Source organism: Echeneis naucrates, chromosome 24, assembly GCF_900963305.1.
Source record: "Echeneis naucrates chromosome 24, fEcheNa1.1, whole genome shotgun sequence".
NCBI classification, from domain to species: domain Eukaryota; kingdom Metazoa; phylum Chordata; class Actinopteri; order Carangiformes; family Echeneidae; genus Echeneis; species Echeneis naucrates.
In genome coordinates, this window is record NC_042534.1 from 11,760,348 (window position 1) to 11,781,302 (window position 20,955).

At 41.2% G+C, this 20,955-nt stretch overlaps 4 protein-coding genes across 8 annotated transcripts; 2 read left to right on the forward strand and 2 right to left on the reverse strand.

Moving 5' to 3' along the window:
• The first annotated feature begins 1,012 nt into the window (after window positions 1-1,012).
• fkbp3 (FKBP prolyl isomerase 3) lies at window positions 1,013-3,203 on the forward strand. The gene is made up of 7 exons (XM_029496280.1): window positions 1,013-1,133; window positions 1,424-1,525; window positions 1,644-1,745; window positions 1,826-1,961; window positions 2,469-2,536; window positions 2,637-2,734; window positions 2,866-3,203. The coding sequence occupies exons 1-7, from the start codon at window positions 1,029-1,031 to the stop codon at window positions 2,918-2,920; spliced, it is 666 nt and encodes a 221-aa protein (XP_029352140.1). The 5' UTR covers window positions 1,013-1,028; the 3' UTR covers window positions 2,921-3,203.
• A 252-nt stretch (window positions 3,204-3,455) lies between these two features.
• On the reverse strand, window positions 3,456-5,130 carry faua (FAU ubiquitin like and ribosomal protein S30 fusion a). The gene is made up of 5 exons (XM_029496281.1): window positions 5,058-5,130; window positions 4,493-4,574; window positions 4,221-4,365; window positions 3,876-3,931; window positions 3,456-3,675 (listed from the first exon to the last, which is right to left on the reverse strand). The coding sequence occupies exons 2-5, from the start codon at window positions 4,565-4,567 to the stop codon at window positions 3,550-3,552; spliced, it is 402 nt and encodes a 133-aa protein (XP_029352141.1). The 5' UTR covers window positions 4,568-4,574; window positions 5,058-5,130; the 3' UTR covers window positions 3,456-3,549.
• A 479-nt stretch (window positions 5,131-5,609) lies between these two features.
• On the reverse strand, window positions 5,610-12,706 carry prpf39 (PRP39 pre-mRNA processing factor 39 homolog (yeast)). 4 transcript variants are annotated; one of them, XM_029497008.1, is made up of 15 exons: window positions 12,574-12,706; window positions 11,244-11,672; window positions 10,643-10,830; window positions 10,388-10,513; window positions 10,002-10,120; window positions 9,703-9,870; window positions 9,393-9,570; window positions 8,854-8,961; window positions 8,583-8,747; window positions 8,015-8,141; window positions 7,599-7,867; window positions 6,983-7,167; window positions 6,810-6,884; window positions 6,483-6,597; window positions 5,610-6,284 (listed from the first exon to the last, which is right to left on the reverse strand). In XM_029497008.1, the coding sequence occupies exons 1-15, from the start codon at window positions 12,584-12,586 to the stop codon at window positions 6,198-6,200; spliced, it is 2,352 nt and encodes a 783-aa protein (XP_029352868.1). In that variant the 5' UTR covers window positions 12,587-12,706; the 3' UTR covers window positions 5,610-6,197. The 4 variants fall into 4 exon arrangements, with proteins under 4 accessions (XP_029352868.1, XP_029352867.1, XP_029352866.1 ...); XM_029497007.1 differs by having other exon boundaries at window positions 5,610-6,287; XM_029497006.1 differs by having other exon boundaries at window positions 6,801-6,884.
• A 1,650-nt stretch (window positions 12,707-14,356) lies between these two features.
• On the forward strand, window positions 14,357-17,101 carry arf6a (ADP-ribosylation factor 6a). Of its 2 annotated transcripts, none has more exons than XM_029496355.1 (2): window positions 14,357-14,475; window positions 14,613-17,101. In XM_029496355.1, exon 2 carries the CDS (start codon window positions 15,345-15,347, stop codon window positions 15,870-15,872), a length of 528 nt encoding a protein of 175 aa, XP_029352215.1. In that variant the 5' UTR covers window positions 14,357-14,475; window positions 14,613-15,344; the 3' UTR covers window positions 15,873-17,101. The 2 variants fall into 2 exon arrangements, with proteins under 2 accessions (XP_029352215.1, XP_029352214.1); XM_029496354.1 differs by having other exon boundaries at window positions 14,361-14,479.
• The last annotated feature ends 3,854 nt before the right edge of the window (window positions 17,102-20,955 follow it).

Genomic DNA, 20,955 nt, shown 5'->3' on the forward strand with positions numbered 1-20,955 from the left:
TTATTCCTTGATGGTTGTGCAGAAATTGAGATCATAGACCATGTATTTTGAATAAAGGGAAACACAACATGATATCCAACAATTAAACAAATTTAAGCTGATAATTACAACAAATTAAGGGTGTGTAATAATACAACATGATATAATATGAAGAATAAGAATATTATTCTACAAAAAATACTTCTGTTAAAATGCAACACGGGCTGTTAGGTGTAGATTAGGAGTTGGGATTAGGTGGTGTGTTTATTTTTCCAATTTGGATTGGCCAAATTAAGGTTAAAGCAAACATAACTGTACATAACTGTAACGCCTCTCTGCTGTCATGTCCAGAAAGGTCCACTAGGTGGCAGGATATTCAGTAACAGGGTGCTCTACCTCATTTAATCCATTAATTTTATAGCAATTTAACGTTGAATTGCCTTGCTTGCAATGTTGAAAACAATATCTGGCAAATTATGAGCTAAATTAAAAATATAAAGCTAATACAGAGGACTCAGACATTTTCATTTCTCATTCTCATCTCATTGAACATATGAAACATTGACGAAGGAAGAAATCAATCTAATCCTATTTCTGAAATGAGATATATGATAAAAGAGGATAAAGATAGATGATAAAGAGGAAGAATATGTATACAATAAATTGGCAGGGCAAGAATTCCTTATTTATTTACAGGGGCATAAAATACATTCAATGTAACATAGCAAAACAGACAAAACATAAAAGAAAGTATTAGATCAATAAGGATAGTGAAAAAGAAAGTATTTCGAGTGGATAATACATACAATACGAGGTCCAAAATTATAAAATAAAACAATATAATAATATGTAATGTTTGTGTAATGTGCAACTCACATATAAATCAAAAATGTACATTTTACAACCACTATCATCCCAAAATCTATTGCCTCTAAAAAGTGATCGTTATTTTCCAAATGAGCAGTGGAGCCACAGTAGCAGCTGCTCGAACAGCGTCTGCTGTCTTTGCACTTTTAACTTTACACCACGAGGGGTCAACGGAACTCAAAATGGCGGCTGCACCAGTCCGGGAGTGGAGCGATGAGCAGCTAAAAAGTGACGATCTTCCCAAAAAAGACATAATAAAGTTCATTCAGGACAATGCAGCTCACTCGGTATGTTTACACCTTAAGTCTCTCGGTGATTTGAATTGGAATATCTGCAAATGAAAATGTTTAGGCTTTGTAAAAACTGTAGCATGCTGCGTGGTTAGCTAAGACAAGCTGCTGTTTTAGCATCTGCAGAGGTGGAATATATAAAAACACACACAAAAGAGACAAGTAGCTGATCATTACTTCATTTGACTGCGAGCAGAAACAGAACTACTTGAGCTCTCATATCTGAGCAAACATGGTGTTGGTCATGGTCATGAAGCTAACTCCTCTATCTGCACTTGGTTCTGCAGTTCCTCAATGACCACAAGCTGCTGGGAAACATTAAAAATGTGGCCAAAACAGCAAAGAAAGAGCAACTAATCATCGCCTACAATCAGCTCTTTGAGAGCAAAGTAAGTGTTGTTTTTTTTAACCCACACTAACGCAGCATCGCTGGAGATTGTGAACAGTGGATTGTGTGACAACCTCATTCAGACAGTGAATGTGTTTGTGTCCTTACTTTCTTTGCAGAGGTTTAAAGGCACAGAACCAGTAGAAGAAGTAACAGAGCAGGTCAAAGCTGTCAAAATTGAAGAAAAGCCCAAAGAAGTCAAGACAGAGGTTGTGGATGAGGTACTGGTTCAAGGGTTCACTTTTGCTTTGCATTGGTTGTACTGTGAAACTGAACTGCTACTGTGTGTTTACTTTTTCAGGGTCCTCCCAAGTTCACCAAATCAGTGCTGAAGAAAGGCGACAAAACAAACTTCCCGAAGAAAGGCGACACTGTGAGCTGCTGGTACACTGGCACCTTGGAGGATGGCACTGTGTTTGACACCAACATTCCCACAGGTGAGACAGACACACCTTAATATTCTAACTGCTCTGTGATCAGGAAGGCCACCCTGATCACAGAGGACCGCTCTCACTTCCTTTCACTACCTCTTCCAGCTACTGCCGTCAGGCAGAAGGTATAAAGTCAAAATCATTAATTCCATCAGCATCAACCATGCTGAACACACTCAAATAGACACTCTACCACTTGCAGTCTTCAGCGGTCCCTTTCGATGTGCAAGTCATGTGTGTTTTGATGTTCCTTACGTGTGATGTCAGTATGTTGAATTGTGTGGTTTATTTCTTTTATCTGGTTTTTAACATGTTGGATGGAATTGTGGGAATATTTATTGGAGTCTGTCACCGTGTTGGGCAGACAGTGGAGCTTTCTTGATTTCTAAATTGTCTTTTATCTATTGTCTTTTGAGATAGATATAAAATTTTTTACATATATCATTATTCTTATAGATTCTAAATTCTTAGTCGGAGACTCAGGTTTAAACTGTTAATGTACCTCTCTTATAGCGGCTAAAAAGAAGAAGCAGGCTAAACCACTCAGCTTCAAGGTTGGCATGGGCAGAGTCATCAGAGGAGTAAGTCAATCCTTTTTCTTGCTAACCACATTTCCCCTAGTTTCTAATTTTGATCCTTTTCCCCACTGCATGTTCTCACCAGTAATCTTTGCTTCCACAGTGGGATGAGGCGCTTCTGACAATGAGCAAGGGAGAAACAGCCCGTTTGGAGATTGACCCAGAGTGGGCATATGGAAAGAAGGGCGTACCTGAGTCCAAGTATCCTTTACTCTGGCTGCTTCAATGACTCACTTTGTATTTGTGTTGTGGTTCACTGTGTTTAAGTTGCACCTAAAATTGTATTCTTTCATTTAGCAGTGAATTGATTTTCCTCTTAACTCGTCAATCAGAATTCCACCAAATGCAAAACTGATTTTTGAGGTGGAGCTTGTGGCTGTGGATTAACTGACAAACGCTGGCCAGCATGTGTTACACTTCACTGGTGGACAACACTCATTTCAAGACCTCTCCTTAAAGATCAAGTTCAAATGCCATTTTGATTGTATTGTGCCCTCCACACGTTCCCATTCATCAAAATGTTATGTACAAAATGGAAACATTAAGTTTTTAGGAAAATGGCATAGCTTGTCAATAATGTACATATTAGAAGTCCTTATTCTTTTTTGCATGTATAATGTAAATGATAAATAAACCTGTTTCATGGACTTGGTTAAAACTATGGATGTAAAATTGATCTTGTTTTGTCTTTATAAATGTCTAAATTTTCTTGACATTAGACATCTTACAAGCATATTAAGGAAAACAAAAAAAAGGGTATTGGCACAGAGCATCATTTATACATTTCAACATTTAAACCAATGGGATAAACACCTGAAATATCAAATTCTAATTTAAAATTTCCACTTTAATCCAGGATGTCATTCTTGAAAAGTTTTGATAAATAAACATTTCCATTGCAGGACAGATCACACAACACTCAGTCTGTCCAAGCCAAATTTTATTCTATACAGGACAAAATTTAACTTGGTAAAAATCGCAAATAGCAGTCATGCTTCTTTGGATAACTGAAGCATTTAGGAGTTGGCGTTGGGTCCCTTCTTCTTTCCAAAGGTGGGAACAACGTTCACAAAGCGCCTGTTGTACTGGATGCGACGCTTAGCGCGACCAGTCTTCTTTTTCTTTTTCTCCTGCTTGTCAACCTGAATAAAACGGCAAAAAGTCATTTCATAATTTCAAACAATTCTATTCATCCATGTGAGATATTCATAATAACTAGCTCTTCTAAAAAGAAAATTAATAATTTTAAAAGTAACAATATACTTCTTGTTGATAGGTGAAAAGGTAAATTCGTATGAGTTGATATTTTATTAAAATGAGGTAGAGTTGAGTATTTTCTCACCTTGGGCGTCTGTCCCCTCACTTTTCCAGCACGGGCCAGAGAACCGTGAACTTTTCCTGGTGGAGGGGGAAGTAAAAAGGTTTTATTGCAACAGTTCAGACAAATTCACAGCCTCATTTCACGCAATCTATCTACAATCTTAAACATTTGTGTGCAGGCAGAGGTAGTAGTTATCATACATGAAGCACAGCATACCCATGACAAGCTCGAATTTGACAACATCAAAATTAATTTGTTGTGGGAAACTAGATGCACTGGCTTATGACTTCTTCCCAGTGTGTAATGGGCAGCTTCCGAAATCCATTTCAGGATGTCAAACATGTAGTGTTGTGCCTGGATACTGACCTCCCAGCAGCCTGCCAGCCACCTCCAGGGTGCAGTGCTCTGAGACTCCACAGGATACCAGGGAGGCATCATTCTCCAGTGGGCATCCAGCAAGCAACAGCACCTGATCCTCCACCAGGAGACCCTCAAGAGCCTGGACATGGGCCTGGGAGAGAAAATTTGACAATAATTTTGCAGATTTGTCTAGATTCGGATAAGTAAAATAGTGATATTTAAAAGTGCAGAATGAGATCAAAGGTCTGCTGTCGTCTCTACAATCGGTAGACATTTACCTTGATCTGTCCAACAGTCTCCTCTCCGGTCACCTCAAGGGTGTGGGTGTTCTGGGCACGCAAGAAGAGTTGCATCTTGAGGCTGAAAGAAAACGAGAGATATTGAGCCAACCTTACTGACTTAAATCATAAAAATATTACCAACGCGGAAATGAGCCCGTGGCGACGCATTAATTTGTGACACCTAACAGTTGCTATCAATCCCGCCAGATTTCCACATTAATTCACATTGACTACCTCCAATATGTAACCACCGGTAAAAAAAAATATATACATATACACCTCAGTAAGATTGGGGTAACTTGGAAATTGAAATGAACCCGCGTAAGGCGGCGTGCAGCAACACCGCTGGACTTTTCGGCTGTCTAGCTAACGCTGTTAGCTTACCTAGCCACATGGGGCACGCGTTTGATTAAGCAGCTTAAAAACACGTGAAATACCGCCCAAATGTTGGAAATAAAGTTTTAGTTCTGATACTTGATGATATATGTGCCGTATCTGCCTACGAACACTGGTCTGAAATTCACTTAATAAGCATTTTATACTAATATTGCACAGGCCTTACCTCGTTCGATGCTAGTCGTTCAACGCTAGGCATAAAAAGGGCTGTTTAAGAGCCGACACTGCGCATGTGTGGATATACGTAGCCGTCGTCGGGTCCTCTGACCACGCCCCTTGTACAATGGCTCTTGAGACTCGATAATTAGCTTTTGTGTGATAAAAGCACCAATAACCTCATAAACTGCACAGCAACTGTCTTAAAAGTTACCACAGCAAGTCACCGATCAACACAGCCGGTAAATAAACTAAGAGGGCCCCACATAGTGAAATAGGTTATTAAAGCAGCTGCTTAAAGCAACTATATCTCTACTTTTACTGGTTCAGCCATGGATCAACCCTTCATGAGACTCAGCAGTAGAAACCACGTTGATGCTCGGTTAAAGGTCAGATCGAGACTGATTTGATACTGCTACAGTGTGGTCATTTGCACATGAACACAAGGTACAGGGGAGATTATACTCTCTGGGTTTGAGTCTGTAATGTGTCTGTACTGCTCTTTATGCTTCAGTGAACCTTGAGCAATTTAAGAAAGACAACTAAATCAACAAGCACCCAATGAGGATATCAATCTCTTTATTATGAAATCAAGTCAAAAAAACAGAAACAAGGATCTTCATTTCACTTTATGGAAACTTAAGCATGAAATATTAAAAATCTTTCAGTTTGGGAAAGAGAAACATGACTCAGGTACATGAACAAATGTCTCCTTTAGAAGTTTAAAGTTTCTCCACACAAAGAAAAGAGACTAAGCTAAGTCATCCAATCTAAAAATTAAAAAGCCTTTTTTCAGAGGGAAAAGAACTCTGCCTTCACAAACATGCAAAAAGCACCTCCCAAAAAACAGCCATTGTTGGAAATGATGAATGTAGCAATGTCTTTTTTTTCCTTTTTTTAATTTTAATAAACATGACTGGTCAACATGACCAGCATGGAGGGCCAAGTCTACTCCAATCATTGGCTACAAAGTGTAATTTAACTGATAAGCATATTCTAAACAAGAAAAAAGAAACTAATCAGCATCTGTAGTCTGTGGCAGGAATGAAATATCCAAGACACTGTTAAGAAGCCCTGTTCATGTTTAGAGATGTAGGCAGGAAAGGATGATTTCTTCCAAGTCTCTGTCTTCATGCCAGGTTTTTGTCCATCATGTAGGAGGAGGGGGGTAGTACTGGTTATACTGCGCATATTGGTTGTACTGGCCCCAGGAGTTCTGTCCCCAGCCACCATACTGCTGCTAAACAGGAAAGCACAATGTTACCATGATCACTGAATTTAACAGGCTTTATGGAATCAGTTTGTGTTGTAGTTTTGTCAGCCCATTTTAGTAAGTAAGTAAGTAATCATGCAAATTTTGTTGGTAGATGGTGTGGGGGGAAAAAATTCAAAAGGGCACCTTCTTTAATGCAGTCAGTGACTGTATGAAACCTACCTGGTACCAGTTGTAATTATATGCAGAGTTGTTTGCCTGCATGTCTGTCATTGCATTTGCTGCAGCTGTGGTGCCGTCATCCACACGCTGTCTCTTGGCATCAGGTTCCTGAGAACTGCAGACAAGTAAACTCACGTCAGCACACTCTCTTGGTAAGCATTTCAACCAAAAAAAAAAGTCCAATGATTTACCAAATATTGCCACACAATCTGGTAATTATATAACCACATAACTAAACTTTTACAACTTCTACGCATGACTTTGAAAGAACAATGACATATTGTTGTGTAGTGTTTGAAGCCCTGTTCTGGTATCCACCTGTCATACCCGTTCTCAGCTTTCCTCTTTGTGGATTCATTTTCTTTCTGTAGTTTCTGCTGCTCCTCATATGCAGCAACAAGCCTAGAGGATTTAAAGAATTAAAGCTATGCAACATCACATTTGGTTTAAAAATATTAAAAAATAAAAGGAAATTTCTTTGGAAATTACAAAACACTCACATATTGATGTCAGTCCCAAAATCTTCAAGGAATTCGACCTTGCGCTGGGAGAATAGAAGACGGGACTCAAGGGGCATTGGACTGTTCAGGGCTCGATCAAAACAGGCCAGGATCTCTGCCTCATTCTGTGTCACATCTCCACTGTATTCCAGCTCAAGCAGGTTTAGATAGAGTTTTGGACTTGTCTGTAATGGCATAAAAATATCAGCATCTAACTTAAAACAAAGTCAACATAGTAGCTAATGAAATGTACTTTAATTGCAATATTTCTTAAAAAAAACACTTTACACTTAGAATAACCAAAAACCCCATGCTTATTATCAAGTAACAAAACATTCATGCTCAATGTGATGGTATTTGGTTCATATATTAATTTAATCCATTGCTGCAGATTTTAGGGAAAGCAAACGAATTTGAACAAACAAGCATGCTTTGTAGACTGACTCCTTCACTGGTCTCAGGACTCCAAGAATTAAACAGTTAATACATCAATAAACTACATTTACTATTTTCACCCTTTCATTCAAAACACAGAGGAATAGTAAAATTATGGGACTTATTAAGGCTTTGCCATGTAATGTAAACACATCTGTCAAAAAGGGGACCTGTCCCTTACCTGGTCTTTTTCAATAGCATCCAGCAGCACCTTCCTGGCTTTGTTCAAACTTTTCTGCACCTTCATCAGCTGCCTTGCCAACTTCACAGCATAGAACGATGTCTCCGTTGCAGTGCTTGCAGACTCCATGGCCTCCCTTAACAGCGCCTCCGCTTCCTCCAAGTTACCATGGCGACGCTCCAAACTGACCCGACGAAGGCGCACCATGGCGAGACCTGGCACCACCACCTCCAGTGACTTCAGGATGCTGCGCGCTTCCTCTACGTTCCCTGGGCAAAGAAACGGTGCACATCATAAATGGCTGGCCTTAACTGTAATCCCAGGTATTTGATAGTTTTGAACCATCTGTCACAATGGACAGATTTATTTTTTTCTGGATGTCAATTTGTATGTTGATTTTGACGAGTGTTACACACCTTGCTGCTCCTCAAAGGCTGCCCACAGCAGGTGGATGGTTGGTTTCTTGGGCAGATGGATGGTACACGCCTTCTTGTAGACATGTCGCACACCGTCCGTGCTGTAGCTCTCTAGATATTTTGCATACTTCAGAGTGGAAAAGAGAAAGCGAGTTGGAAGAAATGCAGGAGAGGACAGAGAAAAAGAACAGAGGAGAAAGAGAAAGGCAAAAGAGACAGCACAATTTACACCCACATTTTCTGTTGACAGAAAGTGAATTTCTTCATTGACAAGATCGTTTTTAGAAATTTTCTGTGTAAACCCATCAGCACCTTCATGGAACCAATTAGATAAGTTTCTGTAAGGTAGTGGGAGACGAAGTAGATGCAACGTAGTAGTTGGCAAATGCTGCAGTCAAATCTTGTGTGGCAAGCTGGCCATCCCCTAATACAACAGATACAGTCACATATCAACGTTACACGCAAAGAGAGTGCAGGACGATTTACTGTGTCGATGTGATTATCATCGATGATGGGGGGAAGTGCAGGGAAGTAGCAGCAGTGCGCGAGAGGTCAACGATGACATTACCTTGGTCCAGAACTCCTCGTAGAGAGCACAGGCGATGAGGCATCGTTCAAAGAGAACAACCACGCGCTCCGGAGTCCCATTTTCAATCTCAAAGTCCAGGTACTCCTTCCAGTTGTTCAGCTGGGTCTTCTCTAAGGCTTTGACGTGGAAGTATGGTCTCTTAATCTAAAACGATATGAGTAAATGTTAATACACAGTGAAAAGAATAAGAAAAAAAAAAAAAAAACATTTCCACCATTTAACTTTGTGGTGAAGAAAACTGGAAACCTACCGCTTCCTCGAAGGCCCACCGCTTGCTGACTTCATGTTCGTTGTGGTTGAAAACCTCCTGCCGGACCTCAATCACTTTGTGGCGCATATTCTCAATCTCTGTCACTCTCTACATGGAAACACAAAAACGAAACAGTTAACACCCTCATGTATATTTCACGGTCTCCACTTGATGTAAAAACTGCTAGACCTGCAGCCAAGGATTTACATCACCATGAGCTTGCCAGAGACAAGAGGCCTGCAGAGGGGGAGAGGTATGTATGCACCCTGCATATCAGCCTCTGGGTGCAGGTGCTGGGATCAATGGGTCTCAGGTGATCCTGTTAGTTATAGGACGTGCCCCTGATTGGATGCCAACTTGAATCCCCCCAGGCATTCATTGGCTAGCTGCTGACATAGAGACACCTCTTCAAACCTGTACAACTTTTCTTTCTATTTGATCATGGAGACGAACAGGCAAGCTCCTGCTAATCCCTGCAAGCGGTAATTTTGAAAATCGCCCCCACCTCCCCCCCGCAGGATTGGCAGCTGGATATCTACCTTAGCAGGATCCGCAAGATCTTCTGTACCCGGTGGTAGCTCCTCCTCAACAGCAGGCGTATCTCCATCATTGCTGACCATTGCTAAGCTGGCTTTAGAGAGCTCGACCCTCAGCTGAACAAACTCCTGCTCTGACAAGAAGTGTTTGGGGTTGTTGCTCTGCACATGATCTTTGAACCTGCAAAGTCCCCGACGCCCCCCCAAAAAAAAGAGTCAGGACACTACACTTTTTTTCCTTGGAGTGTAACTGGGGAGCTCATAAAATTAGACAAGACTGCAACAAGAATCTTAAACTGTACTTCGTCAATACCTCTGGAAGTGCTGGGAATAGAGCTGGGTTGGGATGCCCAAAATGCGATCATAGATAGCAGTGACATTAGCCAGCTTTTGCTGCTCTGTCTCCCAGTTGATGTAGGACTCCCATAGACGGTCTGAGCGGAAGTCTGTGCCTGCTGCAACCACTGAATGTTCATAGGCACTAGTGGTAGAAACAAACAACAACAACAAAAAAATAAATAAATTTAAAAAAAAAAAATTGTGTTTAGTGTCTAATAAATATTGGGTCAGCTGTAGGGTAGCTGTCACAATCGGAGAAAGTATTTTACTCACGCACGAATGCGTCCCTCTGTTTCTGGGTCACTCAGGTCTGAGTTCTCTTTGATGTAAGTCAGATAATGCAACCACAAGTCCACACTGAGAGGAATGGCCTGCAAGCCTCTTCTATATACCTTGGATGAGATGAAACAAAGAAGAGGGTCAAAGACTGCAACCATTTTATTATATTCATAAAGTGGTTACTCTTTGCATCCCTTTGCAGTTACTCAAGGATCAAAGCATTCATTCAACAATGTTGTGTACCAGTGTACTAACATAATATTAAATAACTTGGCTAAAGCAAAACAGAACTGTTTCTATTACAATACACTCAAGTTTGAAAACATCTAAAGATAAAGGTAATGGTATTTTGTATGTCAAGAAGATATTTATATATTTACCTCATCTGCAACCTGGATATTGTCATGCTTTTTCTCTATATCAGCATACTTCTTCCAGTAGCCATAGCAGTTGGGATAGCGCAGGAGGAATACATCAAATGCCTTTCTCACAGCTGTAAGAACATTCTGCAACAGTAGGGGGGCAGAAGATTAACTTAACGAAATTTGAAAACACTCATTTGACTTCTGTTAAAATTTTACAGTTTTAAAAAAAAAAAACCTATGCACATTGTAAATCTACATGTATTCTTTTACCTCTTGCTCCACGTACTGCAGCAAGTAAACCCAACCATTGAAATCTTCTGGATTGTCCTCACAGCCCTTGAAGAGTTTGTCAAATTCACTGGGCAGCTCAGGCTCTGTAGGAACTATCAAATCTTCTGTTGTCTCCTTGGATGGTTCTTCTAGCTCCATGCCATCCTCCTGTGGTGCCTCAGTTCCATCTGAAGAAATTAAGACAGCGCTTAAAATGGCCGTTGAGGGTCTAGCTCTAATGCAAACAAAGCACTGGCCAAAAATGTGTCTAACTACTAATACAGAAAATATATATATAGTATAAAGACTCTCCACTGTTGAAATAACATCCAATATAGTTAAATGGATTAGCAATATGTCATGTAACCAGTAGCTGCACCAAAAGTCAATGCTGTAATTGTGTGATTCCACTGTACATTTCAACTAGAACACAGATTTTAACCAATTTAAGCTTGTACTACTTTTCTCTGCAATTAAAATTAGCTAGCCAGGCAACATTGTAAACTGCCCTGATGTAGTTGCCTATCTTTTGCTGCCAATAAAACAAATTATGCGTTTACACACATATTAGCAACAACCAAACACCAAGTCTTTTGATTACCTTGGATGCTATCCTGTACGGTAGCCTCAGTGTCTAGATTCATATCTTCACTTTGTTGCTGAGAGTCTGTAGACTCTGTTTTGTGCTCAAATGGCTGTTCTGCTTCCTCGGCGGGCTGTGGTGGCTGCTGCTCTTGGTAGAGCTGAGCACTGGCAAGCTGAAACTGCTCCACAGCCTTCTGCACAGAGCCCAGCTCTGTGGAATTCATCGGCTGGTTTGGTGGCTGCTGTTGCCCTGCAGCATCTTGGGACACATCAGAGTCCTCAGGCAAGATATTGGTGAGCGGCTCAGAAGCAACCTGGTCCAAGGGCCATTCTGCGGCTTGGCCTAAAACAGGAAGATCAGGAAGAAAAGCATCCCCATTGCTCTCCATGGCAGGGGATTCAGTGTCCAGCATTCCAGTAATAGTGTCGTCTGAGGGGTGCAGGCCTGGGGAAAAACATGTTGGATTAGCACTATCAGTTAATTTTTAATCACATAGAATCATGTGTGCCAGTAGCATTAAATAAGAAAAAAAAATCCAGCGCGAATGAGGTCGTGCGTTTTGTTTCCAAGGAAATGGACACAATCAATTTCACCGCTTCAATGATCCATTAGTTATTTGTTAAATGTGACATGCCCGTGTGCCTTTTTTTTTTATTACAGACATTATATAACATAAGCCATTAACTTTACCTGAAGTAGTTTCAAAAAAAGGTCACTCCGACAGTCATTAACTGCTACAACGGGATACTTCCTTGTTCTAACACTAAAACGAACGCAACGTTTAGCTTAACTTGGCTACTAAAAATAATACAGCCTTGTGATCGGTTACTTAAAAACGCGTGGCTACATAAGCTGATGTTAATGGATAACTACGTGCTCCGTCAAAATCTACTTATCTTAGCTTTAACATTAACCTTGTTAGCTGCTCGAGGCCATGTTGCATCCGGGGGACTGTTTGCATATTCAAAGTTCAAGCTAGGCCTCGACTCCCACCTATTTCCTGAAATCTAACAGCACAAACGTGACTAGCGGTCGACGCTAGCTTCACAATAGCGTCTCCTATTTTAACGGTGGAAGTGAAAGCAAATACAATTATTTACTATAGTCCACAATTAAACATGGTTTATAAACGACTAAATCGACGAAGTTAACAAGATGGCAACCGATTTCCTCGTGCTCCCGTTTCAGCCAACTACGGCGTGCTAAATCGTTGCCTATGTTTCCAGTTAATAGACTGCGCCACGTTAGCTAGCAAAACTCGCAAGCGTTAGCTGGCTGCTGAATTGCCACATTTAATGCCAGATTCGACAAAAAAAATATATAAGCGCGCGTTTTTCGATCTTACCAGTCTCTTCCATCAAATCGTGGCCAACCTTGAGTACTCGTGAGCAGCTTTCGAAGTCACTTTAACCTACAACGACCAACCGAGCTCCGTCCACCATTCTTATCAACTTCAAGGAAGCGCTGAAGGGAAGTGCGCATGCTCAGTGCGCCGCCTGCCCGCCAATCTGAGCGCGTGCATGAGCGTGTCTGCGTGTGTCTGATCATGAAAAACATTTTGACACATTTTCATACATTCCTTTTCTTAAGTCACTCTAGTTTTACAGTAATATATATAAATATACGTCAACTTAAGAAAGACAACAGTTTGTGTTAAAATATTGTTGAACTTTATTTTTTAAATAAAACACCCCGAAGATATAATTTCCGTATATAGGTAACTTCGTCGAAATACGGAGATAGACGTGCATACCTACGATAGTATCAATATCTTTGTAGAGTTTTAAAAGCAGACTGCTGATGTCAGCGGCTCTATGAACGTTGATCTCATAATATGCCACAACAACATGGCGGGGTCCTTTGGTAATGATAGAGTATGTGATATGAAGTCATTTGTGCCTTGTTTTCTTTTAAATACTCAGTTGTGCTTCCTGTAATGGAACGCTGTTGTTCTGCTTCCTGTTCACTCACGGCCTCGACTTCACAGGCGAGTCGTACGTAAGCCGTTTTGAATGAATGATCAGACATGTCGGAAAAACCCGAGTGAACCCCCTCCTGCCATCACTAAGCCTATTAAATCCTTACATCTGCCTCGTATGCACAGGCCGAGTGTATTTCCTGCACCACTGTCGGTGGCATAATGTATGATGAAAGCTCTAATGGCGTCAACACTATCTAACAGGCCGCTCTGCATTTTGCCGTACTTTACAGCGCGCATGCGAAATGGCGTATAGTGTGTTTAAGGGCAGTCGGAAATCTTAAATTTAAAGCGAGGAACGCATTTTTTCCCAAGCAGTGTTACATACAGTCTGGACTTGACACTTAGATATGTATACACTGTTTAATATGAATAAATCCATGATACAAAATAATTACTTTTACATTTGTTTGGAAATTTTGCCTTCAAATAAAACATTAGGAAATGAAGAGAAGGAAAAAATAATGGTTCAGCATCTCTCTCATTTTCTACCACTTATGCACCAGGGTCGCAGGATGATTGAACTTACTAGTTAAAATTCTTCATGTCTGAAATGTCTTGATTCATAAGTGAATAATTAGATTTTCAACCAGTTGATGGGAGTTGCAAGATTGTTCCTTCAGCTGTTCCATGGGGTTTTAAATACAATCACTACATATGGTCTTACAGTTTCTTACAGCTTTCTTTCCTGTCTTATTTTCAGATTTATTATTATAATTTGTTTCTAATATAACATTTAAGTGAAAAATAAATAAATTATTTATTGTATCTGCATCCATAAAGCAATCAGAAAACACTTAAAAGGCGAGTAACCTGTAAACTAGCCTATTCAAACCCAAAGCCAGTGACAGCAATGTCCCTGATTAAATTGCTTTGCTTTACAGAATCTGCTTAGCGAAACAATACTACATTTATTAAGTATCGTTGTTAAAACCACAACTATGATATCCCATCGAAGCCGCACCAACTATTACAATCAAATTGATGCAATAAGAAACATTGACAAAAGCCTGGCCTGCGGGACGTTTTTATTTTTTTAACGTATGGAGATTTCGCAGCTCTTGACGAACGCTTGAACGCCTCCATAGAGTGTGTGTGTGTGGAGCTGAGTAGAGGAAGTGGCGGCTGGTCTGGGTCCGCACCTTTTCCGGTAACACAGCACCGCCACAGCGCGATTGAACGGCTGCGGAGGGAGAGGGAGGAAGAGAGACAGAGGGCGGCAAGAGCGGGGAGAAACGGCCCGGGGACTGGGGGACGATCGCCGCGGACGTAGGTATAAACCCGGCAGTCTGTTTTTCTTTGGGTCTTGTGTCGCCTCTCTGTTCGCGAAGAGAATATTTTTGCGGATCCAAAGTTGCTCTCTGTACTAACACCCCTCCCTTCTCCGGACCGCTCTTGTGTCACAGGGGGAAGAGAAGAAAGTCGGATGAATCAATGACCTTTTGAGAGCTCTTCCTCTGGATGTCCCGCTGCATCTACGGGCCGGAGAGCTTATCCGTCGGTGTGTTCCTCGAAGAAAAAGCGCCGCGCTGTGAAAATCATCGACTGGAACTGGCTAAAGGCAAGTGTGGACAGCCGGCTGCCAAGAAGGAAGTGGGAACCCCGGGCTCGGACTGGGCCTGATTTATGTATCGGGGTTTGTTTTTTTTTTTTTTTTCGTGTAGGACGCTACGGCAGCTGTATTTTTGAAGGATAAGCAAGACTTGAAATGTGGGCTCTGAAGAAAGTCTGTGCTGAACGGCTAGTTTGAAACGTAGGATGTCATTTTTTCTGCTTACATCGGAGGGCAGTGGATCATGAAAATATATCCCCACCCAATTCGGCGAGGACTCCACACGTACTGCGCCCACTGACTGCAAGTCACCACCTCAGGTCAGATCACCACAATCCAGATAATTGTACCACTCTGTTCACACAACTGTACAAACTTGACTCACCCCTTTTGAATATTGACACTTGTGTCAGCCCACCGCTGCCATCACGTGGAGGGCTCTCCGCACTCATTGAAGCTGCAAACCTCGGTTGTATTCAAAGCAACTTTTTTTTTCTTCGTTTGTTTGTTTGTTTTTGTTTTTTACTCTCATTAGAGAAGTAAACATTTTCGTCTTCTGACAAAGTATTTATGCACAGCAAACAAGATGGGGAAAATGCTTTCAAAGATCTTTGGCAACAAAGAGATGAGAATATTGATGCTTGGACTTGATGCTGCTGGTAAAACTACCATCTTGTACAAGTTGAAGCTGGGACAGTCTGTCACCACCATCCCCACAGTAGGGTTCAACGTGGAGACTGTCACCTATAAGAATGTGAAGTTCAATGTGTGGGATGTGGGGGGACAGGACAAGATCAGGCCGCTTTGGAGACATTACTACACAGGCACCCAGGGCCTCATTTTCGTGGTGGACTGTGCTGACAGGGACAGGATCGATGAGGCTAGGCAGGAGCTTCATCGAATCATCAATGACCGGGAGATGAGGGACGCCATCATCCTGATCTTCGCCAACAAACAAGACCTCCCAGATGCCATGAAACCCCATGAGATCCAGGAGAAGCTTGGCCTGACCCGGATCCGCGATAGGAATTGGTACGTTCAGCCCTCTTGTGCAACAACAGGGGATGGACTTTATGAGGGCCTGACCTGGCTTACCTCAAATTACAAATCTTAATGTTTTCCCCCCTCACCAGCCTGGACACTTGGAGGCAGAAAAACGTAGCTGAGAATGAAAACACAAGTTGGAAAAAAAAAATGCAATCCTAAGCAATTAATACCACGACCTCTCTACTGAGTATATATCAAAGAGAGTAGCAATTATATTTTGGTTTATTTTTCTTTTTGATCATGATTCATTATAACCCCAAATTTCATTTAAACAAAAGACAATTGTTTTACGCCTGGCTTTTTTTTTTTTTTTTTTTGTTTTCCTGTTAGTTTGCTTTGATTCACTTTCTGTATAATCAGTACTGTTTGAATATACAATAAGCTTACTTTTGCTTACTGCAAACTCTTTTATTTCCTCTTTTTTTGCATAGTTTATTTTAGGGGATTTTGGAAAAAACACTTTTAGTTTTGCCCCTGCTTAGTTCTCACTCAGTATTCTCATGACCCAGCTACATATCCAAAGGATGGGAGAAGTCCAGACACCGTTGCCGAGCATCAGCATATCACTTTCATGGCTCAAACTGCCTCTGTAATGTGTAAGAATGTGTATTATGGATGTTAGGAACTTTGGAGAAAAAAATGTTTTCATAAATGATTGTACTGGGATGAATGAGGAAATGTGTTTGTACGTATTTCCTGTGCAGTGATCGCATCCATAATGTCTACTGTAGAGTTTTGTTTGGAAAACACTATGTGGACACTGGATATTCTCACACACTGTGATATGGATATATGTTTTTGTTGTTTCAGGGTCTGAACCTGCTACCACTAGTCCTACTATTATTAATTACTGCCTCTTATTTTTATTTCTCTCACAGAGCTTCCATTACTCTTAAGTATTTGTAGTTTCAGCTGCCTTAGGAGGGGTTACAGGTGCCCCACAATCAAAGACAGTTACTACAGCAGAGCTTATGCTCAACTGCTGAGTTTGCACTTTGGGAGGGGATTGCTGACTAGCTGGCTGTGCACATTTTCATTTTTTGTGACTGACTTTTGGACCCCAGCAAATGTTTACGAACTTCCCACCCCCCCCACCTTCAATCCCCCTAGGTGCTTCAGAGACTGCTACCTTCTTTTTCTTCTCTCTTTTTATTTTACCCATCATCATTTGCCTGTACACCCAAGATTCCTACAACCTTCTGTTAATAGTTAATATTTACTGCTCTGTTTCATTTTTGTTCCCTTTTTTTTTCTTTTGCTCTGCAAATGAAATAATAAAAAAATATATCCAGATCAGTATGGAAGTGATGCCTTTTCAATGAATAGCTACAAAAACCAGAAGAATAGCAAGAATATTTTTCACCTGCACAAAAAAAGAGGAAGTGAGAGGTGAGGGTCCTAGAATAATTGAAAGGACTAGTTAGAATGAACTGTGAACTTAGCCTCGGCCTGTTACCTTTCTGCACTTGTATGTGTGAGTCACTGGCAGTGAATAAGTGATGAGTTCTCTGGTTTCAGAGAAGTGATTGTCAGGTAAGCTGAGCTTTGCTGAAGGTCTTAAAGTATCCCTTTGTCTATCAGGGCTCTGACACTACAAAAAATGGCGACATTTTTAAACCAAGGAGGCACATTAAAGGGTCCGTATCTTGAACCAGGGAGCATAAACCTCAGCAAAGCTTAATGTTCAAGGCAGATACAGGAGACAAAGTTCTCTCCTGGTAATAGGTAACTTCACGTTTGTCTGTTTTAAGCGAGACTTATGTCAAACTTCAGTTAAACCAGATACATTCACAAGCAGGAAATCACACATATGCTGTCATAATAAACTCAAGTCAGATAAAATCTTAGATCGTATTGAGAACTTGTTCATAAACTAAATTAATTTGGGTTCTGGAAACCTTAGAGACCAGAGTCTTAGCTTTATGCTTGTGTAACCTCTGAGGTCAGGATGACAGACTCGTGAAAAGGTTTTAGCCAGCCTGGCATTTTGCTCTCGGTATTCAAGTCACCCTGAGGTGCAGTTCTGGGATGGCCACTGTCTCATTTGAAGTCCTTCCTCTTCTTTTTTTTATTTTTTTTGATTTACCACCGAGTTTCATATGTTTCCAACTTCATGAAAAGCAGAAGAGCTCTGTGTGTCCCCGCCTGTACAGTCACACGTTGAAAGAGGTGGGTGGGAATTGTGGGTAGTGACATCACCTTGTGAAGTCAGGAAACGCTTGACACACGAAAACCGTTGTCATGGAAATGAGTGGCTTTGGTGTGACTCGCCTGCCAGTGAGCAAAAGCGGGTGCTGGAACGTGTTAGGTTGTGTCTTTTACATGTGCAGGTTTTCTGTACGTGCAACTTCATGTGCTGAGCAGAAGGGTAATAATTACCCTCTGCGTTCTTGAAAAGCTTACATTTTCCCATGTATCACCAGCTGAGTTTTCGGGGGATTCACAGTGCAGGAATTCCTGTGCAGGAATGCTCACTCTCTATCTCTCTGTTTACTCAGTTTGCCCATGTGGTGTTTGTTCTGAGACTGTGGATTTGAAGTTTGATCTGTTGCTTTGCTGAGAGCAGTCGCATGCATTTGATGTGGCCGGCATGAAGGACAGGGAAAGATAAATTCTACAACATGTTATCTCTGCTGAAACTGCTGTCACTTTCCACTCTCCAGTTTTTTGTGAATCAGCAGCACCAGTAACAGGAATTTCCTGCATTGTCAGAATGCACTATTGTACTGAAACCACATTATTTGAACAGTCCAGGGCAGTGCCTCTGCTGTGTCAAGTATGGTCTTGTTTGCTTATAATTTTCCATTGTGGATGTGGAAATTCCAAAGTGAGATCTAAGAGCCCTTTTCTTTTCTCAGGAGTGAAAGAGAGAAAATATGGATTTGCAGATCAGTTTGAAGCAGCGTCTGATGTTACATCAGCACTCAGGCACTGAATCATGACACACATGTCACAGGCCCTTTGTACAGCTGTCACTGCACTCAGCAGCATATGTGTTACACACATTGGGTGGTGTCAGGCTCACCTGTGGCTCTCACTTAAAGGATGGACCGAAGACTTTGTGTTGTCTCTCTTACTTCACCAGGTAGAATCTGTGAATTAAATAAATTTTTGTCCATAAACATGTCAGTTTCATACGCTAACTCAGTTTAGAAGATGTAGTGATGCCCATCCAGTGACCTTGCAGCCGCACTGGTGCTATGAGACATTTCTTTCACTTCCCCTGCATCATCATCACCACCATCAGCAGGCACATCAGCAGTCGAAATGTGATTCACTTGTGTTTCCTGAGATCAGTCACCCAGTGAAAGCTGCCACGGAAGTGTTGGATTTGAATGAAAGCTCAGAGCAGACCTGCTTCATTTTCTTTCACGTTCAGCTTTTGCCCTGAGCACTCCCATTGTGTTTTTGCTGGGTGGGGGTGGACTGGACTATTCTATACTTCTGAAGGGGGTGCTTTCAAACAATACTTTTAGACAGAGCTCATTGGTGGTTCCTCTGTCATTTGTTTACTCGACTGTTCCTTTTTGATTTTTATCTTACTTCATTTCTTCATAGAGCAAATCAGGAAACCAGCAGATAAAAACAATGTTCATTTCAGCATAAAGAGTCTGTTGCTCATGAACTCATATTTATATAAAACAGTAAAGCCTCTCACATTTGCTTTCTTGGAAACTCAAAAAAAATGTGTGGTATTGGCACTTTAATGAAGTAAGTGCTCTATGCCTGAGGTAATGGCTGTCAGATGTTGGTACTGTGCTGTGCATTATATATATTATTTCGTTAATCAAGACTGAACAAAAAAATACTCTGAACTATTTCAAGCCCTTTGTGATTATATGTATCTGTTTGATTGTAAAGCCACAACTGGTTAATATTGTTGTTCATAGCAAGGGAGTTCTGGGTTTGAATCCACCCAAAGATATGTACTTTAAGTTAACTGTTTGTAACTTTACATTTAAATGTTTGTTCGGCTCTGTATGTCAGCCCTGTGATAGACCTGTCCAAAGGGTACCCCATCCAACCCCACTGTGAGCTGAGAATGGCTCCAGCCCCTCCTGAGACCCTGTGTGGATGAGTGGTATGGATCATTGTTGGATGGATGGATGCTGGTTTGTAGCCATGAACTGCACCCAGGAATGTCCTTTTGTTATGAAGAATCAATATGTGATCACAATACTGCTGCTAATCGCCTGATTTACAGAGTATGGAGTCACTTTGCGGTCATTTGTTAAGGTATCACTGTCCTCCGTCAACCTCAAATACCTCTTAGGGTTTTCTCACCAAGGACAGTGCAGCCTCCCTTTGCCATGGCAACAGAACCAATAAATCATTTCACATACCTGTCTGCCTGATTTTTATCAACTACTGTTCACTTCATCAAGGAGTTTGAGATGTTTTTTGTCTTTGTGTAACCTTTTTTTAACCCTATGTATTTTGACTAAAAGATTATCTGCAGTTATCTACATGCATTTCCTGTCAACAACATCCACTATTGAGAGACACAAAGGATGGACAGAGTGAGGGGCAATAGCTGCAGCTCAGAGAGTTTCAGTGTCTCGGTTGTCATGGGGGCCGGTTTAAACAGTGTTGTAAAAGCAGCATGCAGAGTGACATTCAGCTTACAGGCAGTTGTAAGCGCTTCAGTTTCTGTCACACATTGCTTTTCCCTTCACCTCGGACAATGTGCTAATAATTACAGGGAGCCTGAGGGCTGTGTTTGCATTGGGGGGAGAAGTTGTGCTATGGGAAGGATGTGTGCAGCAGCAATGATTCAGACTCACAGACGTCATTCATGGAGGCTGCTGACTGAACGCTGGTTTTTCACATCCTGACAAAAATGTGGTTTCAACTGTATCTTTGCCCCATCAACTAAGAGCAGGTGAAAAGAGCTTATATTTGTAGTGAGATGTAAAAAGTTTGTTATCCTGTCAACCTGGGGGCTGTCAAACAAATTTTCATGTTGGTGGTGTTTGAGGTCATGCTTGTATGTAATCTTAAATAAATTTAAATGATTGGCTTGTTTTCCAATTTTTTTGCCACCCATGTGGGTTAAAACGTCTGAACTCATCTTTTAGCTATGTTGCATCAGTTGATATAAACTAACTGAAAGAAGTCACAGGAACCAAGAGATTTTTTTTTACACCGGC

What these genes read in the sequence shown, in the direction of transcription:
- prpf39 (XM_029497005.1), bottom strand. An exon ending in ATCTTGCGGATCCTGCTAAG is followed by an intron (nt 8,962 to 9,392) that starts GTAGATATCCAG and finishes GTTTCCATGTAG; the next exon opens with AGAGTGACAGAGATTGAGAA. An exon ending in AGCCTTTGAGGAGCAGCAAG is followed by an intron (nt 7,868 to 8,014) that starts GTGTGTAACACT and finishes TTCTTTGCCCAG; the next exon opens with GGAACGTAGAGGAAGCGCGC.
- faua (XM_029496281.1), bottom strand. Translation starts at nt 4,567, where the DNA reads ATGCAACTCTTCTTGCGTGCCCAGAACACCCACACCCTTGAGGTGACC. An exon ending in AGACTGTTGGACAGATCAAG is followed by an intron (nt 4,366 to 4,492) that starts GTAAATGTCTAC and finishes TTTCTCTCCCAG; the next exon opens with GCCCATGTCCAGGCTCTTGA. An exon ending in TGAGGGGACAGACGCCCAAG is followed by an intron (nt 3,676 to 3,875) that starts GTGAGAAAATAC and finishes CGTTTTATTCAG; the next exon opens with GTTGACAAGCAGGAGAAAAA.
- arf6a (XM_029496355.1), top strand. Translation starts at nt 15,345, where the DNA reads ATGGGGAAAATGCTTTCAAAGATCTTTGGCAACAAAGAGATGAGAATA.
- fkbp3 (XM_029496280.1), top strand. Translation starts at nt 1,029, where the DNA reads ATGGCGGCTGCACCAGTCCGGGAGTGGAGCGATGAGCAGCTAAAAAGT. An exon ending in AGACAGAGGTTGTGGATGAG is followed by an intron (nt 1,746 to 1,825) that starts GTACTGGTTCAA and finishes TTACTTTTTCAG; the next exon opens with GGTCCTCCCAAGTTCACCAA. An exon ending in TGACACCAACATTCCCACAG is followed by an intron (nt 1,962 to 2,468) that starts GTGAGACAGACA and finishes CCTCTCTTATAG; the next exon opens with CGGCTAAAAAGAAGAAGCAG.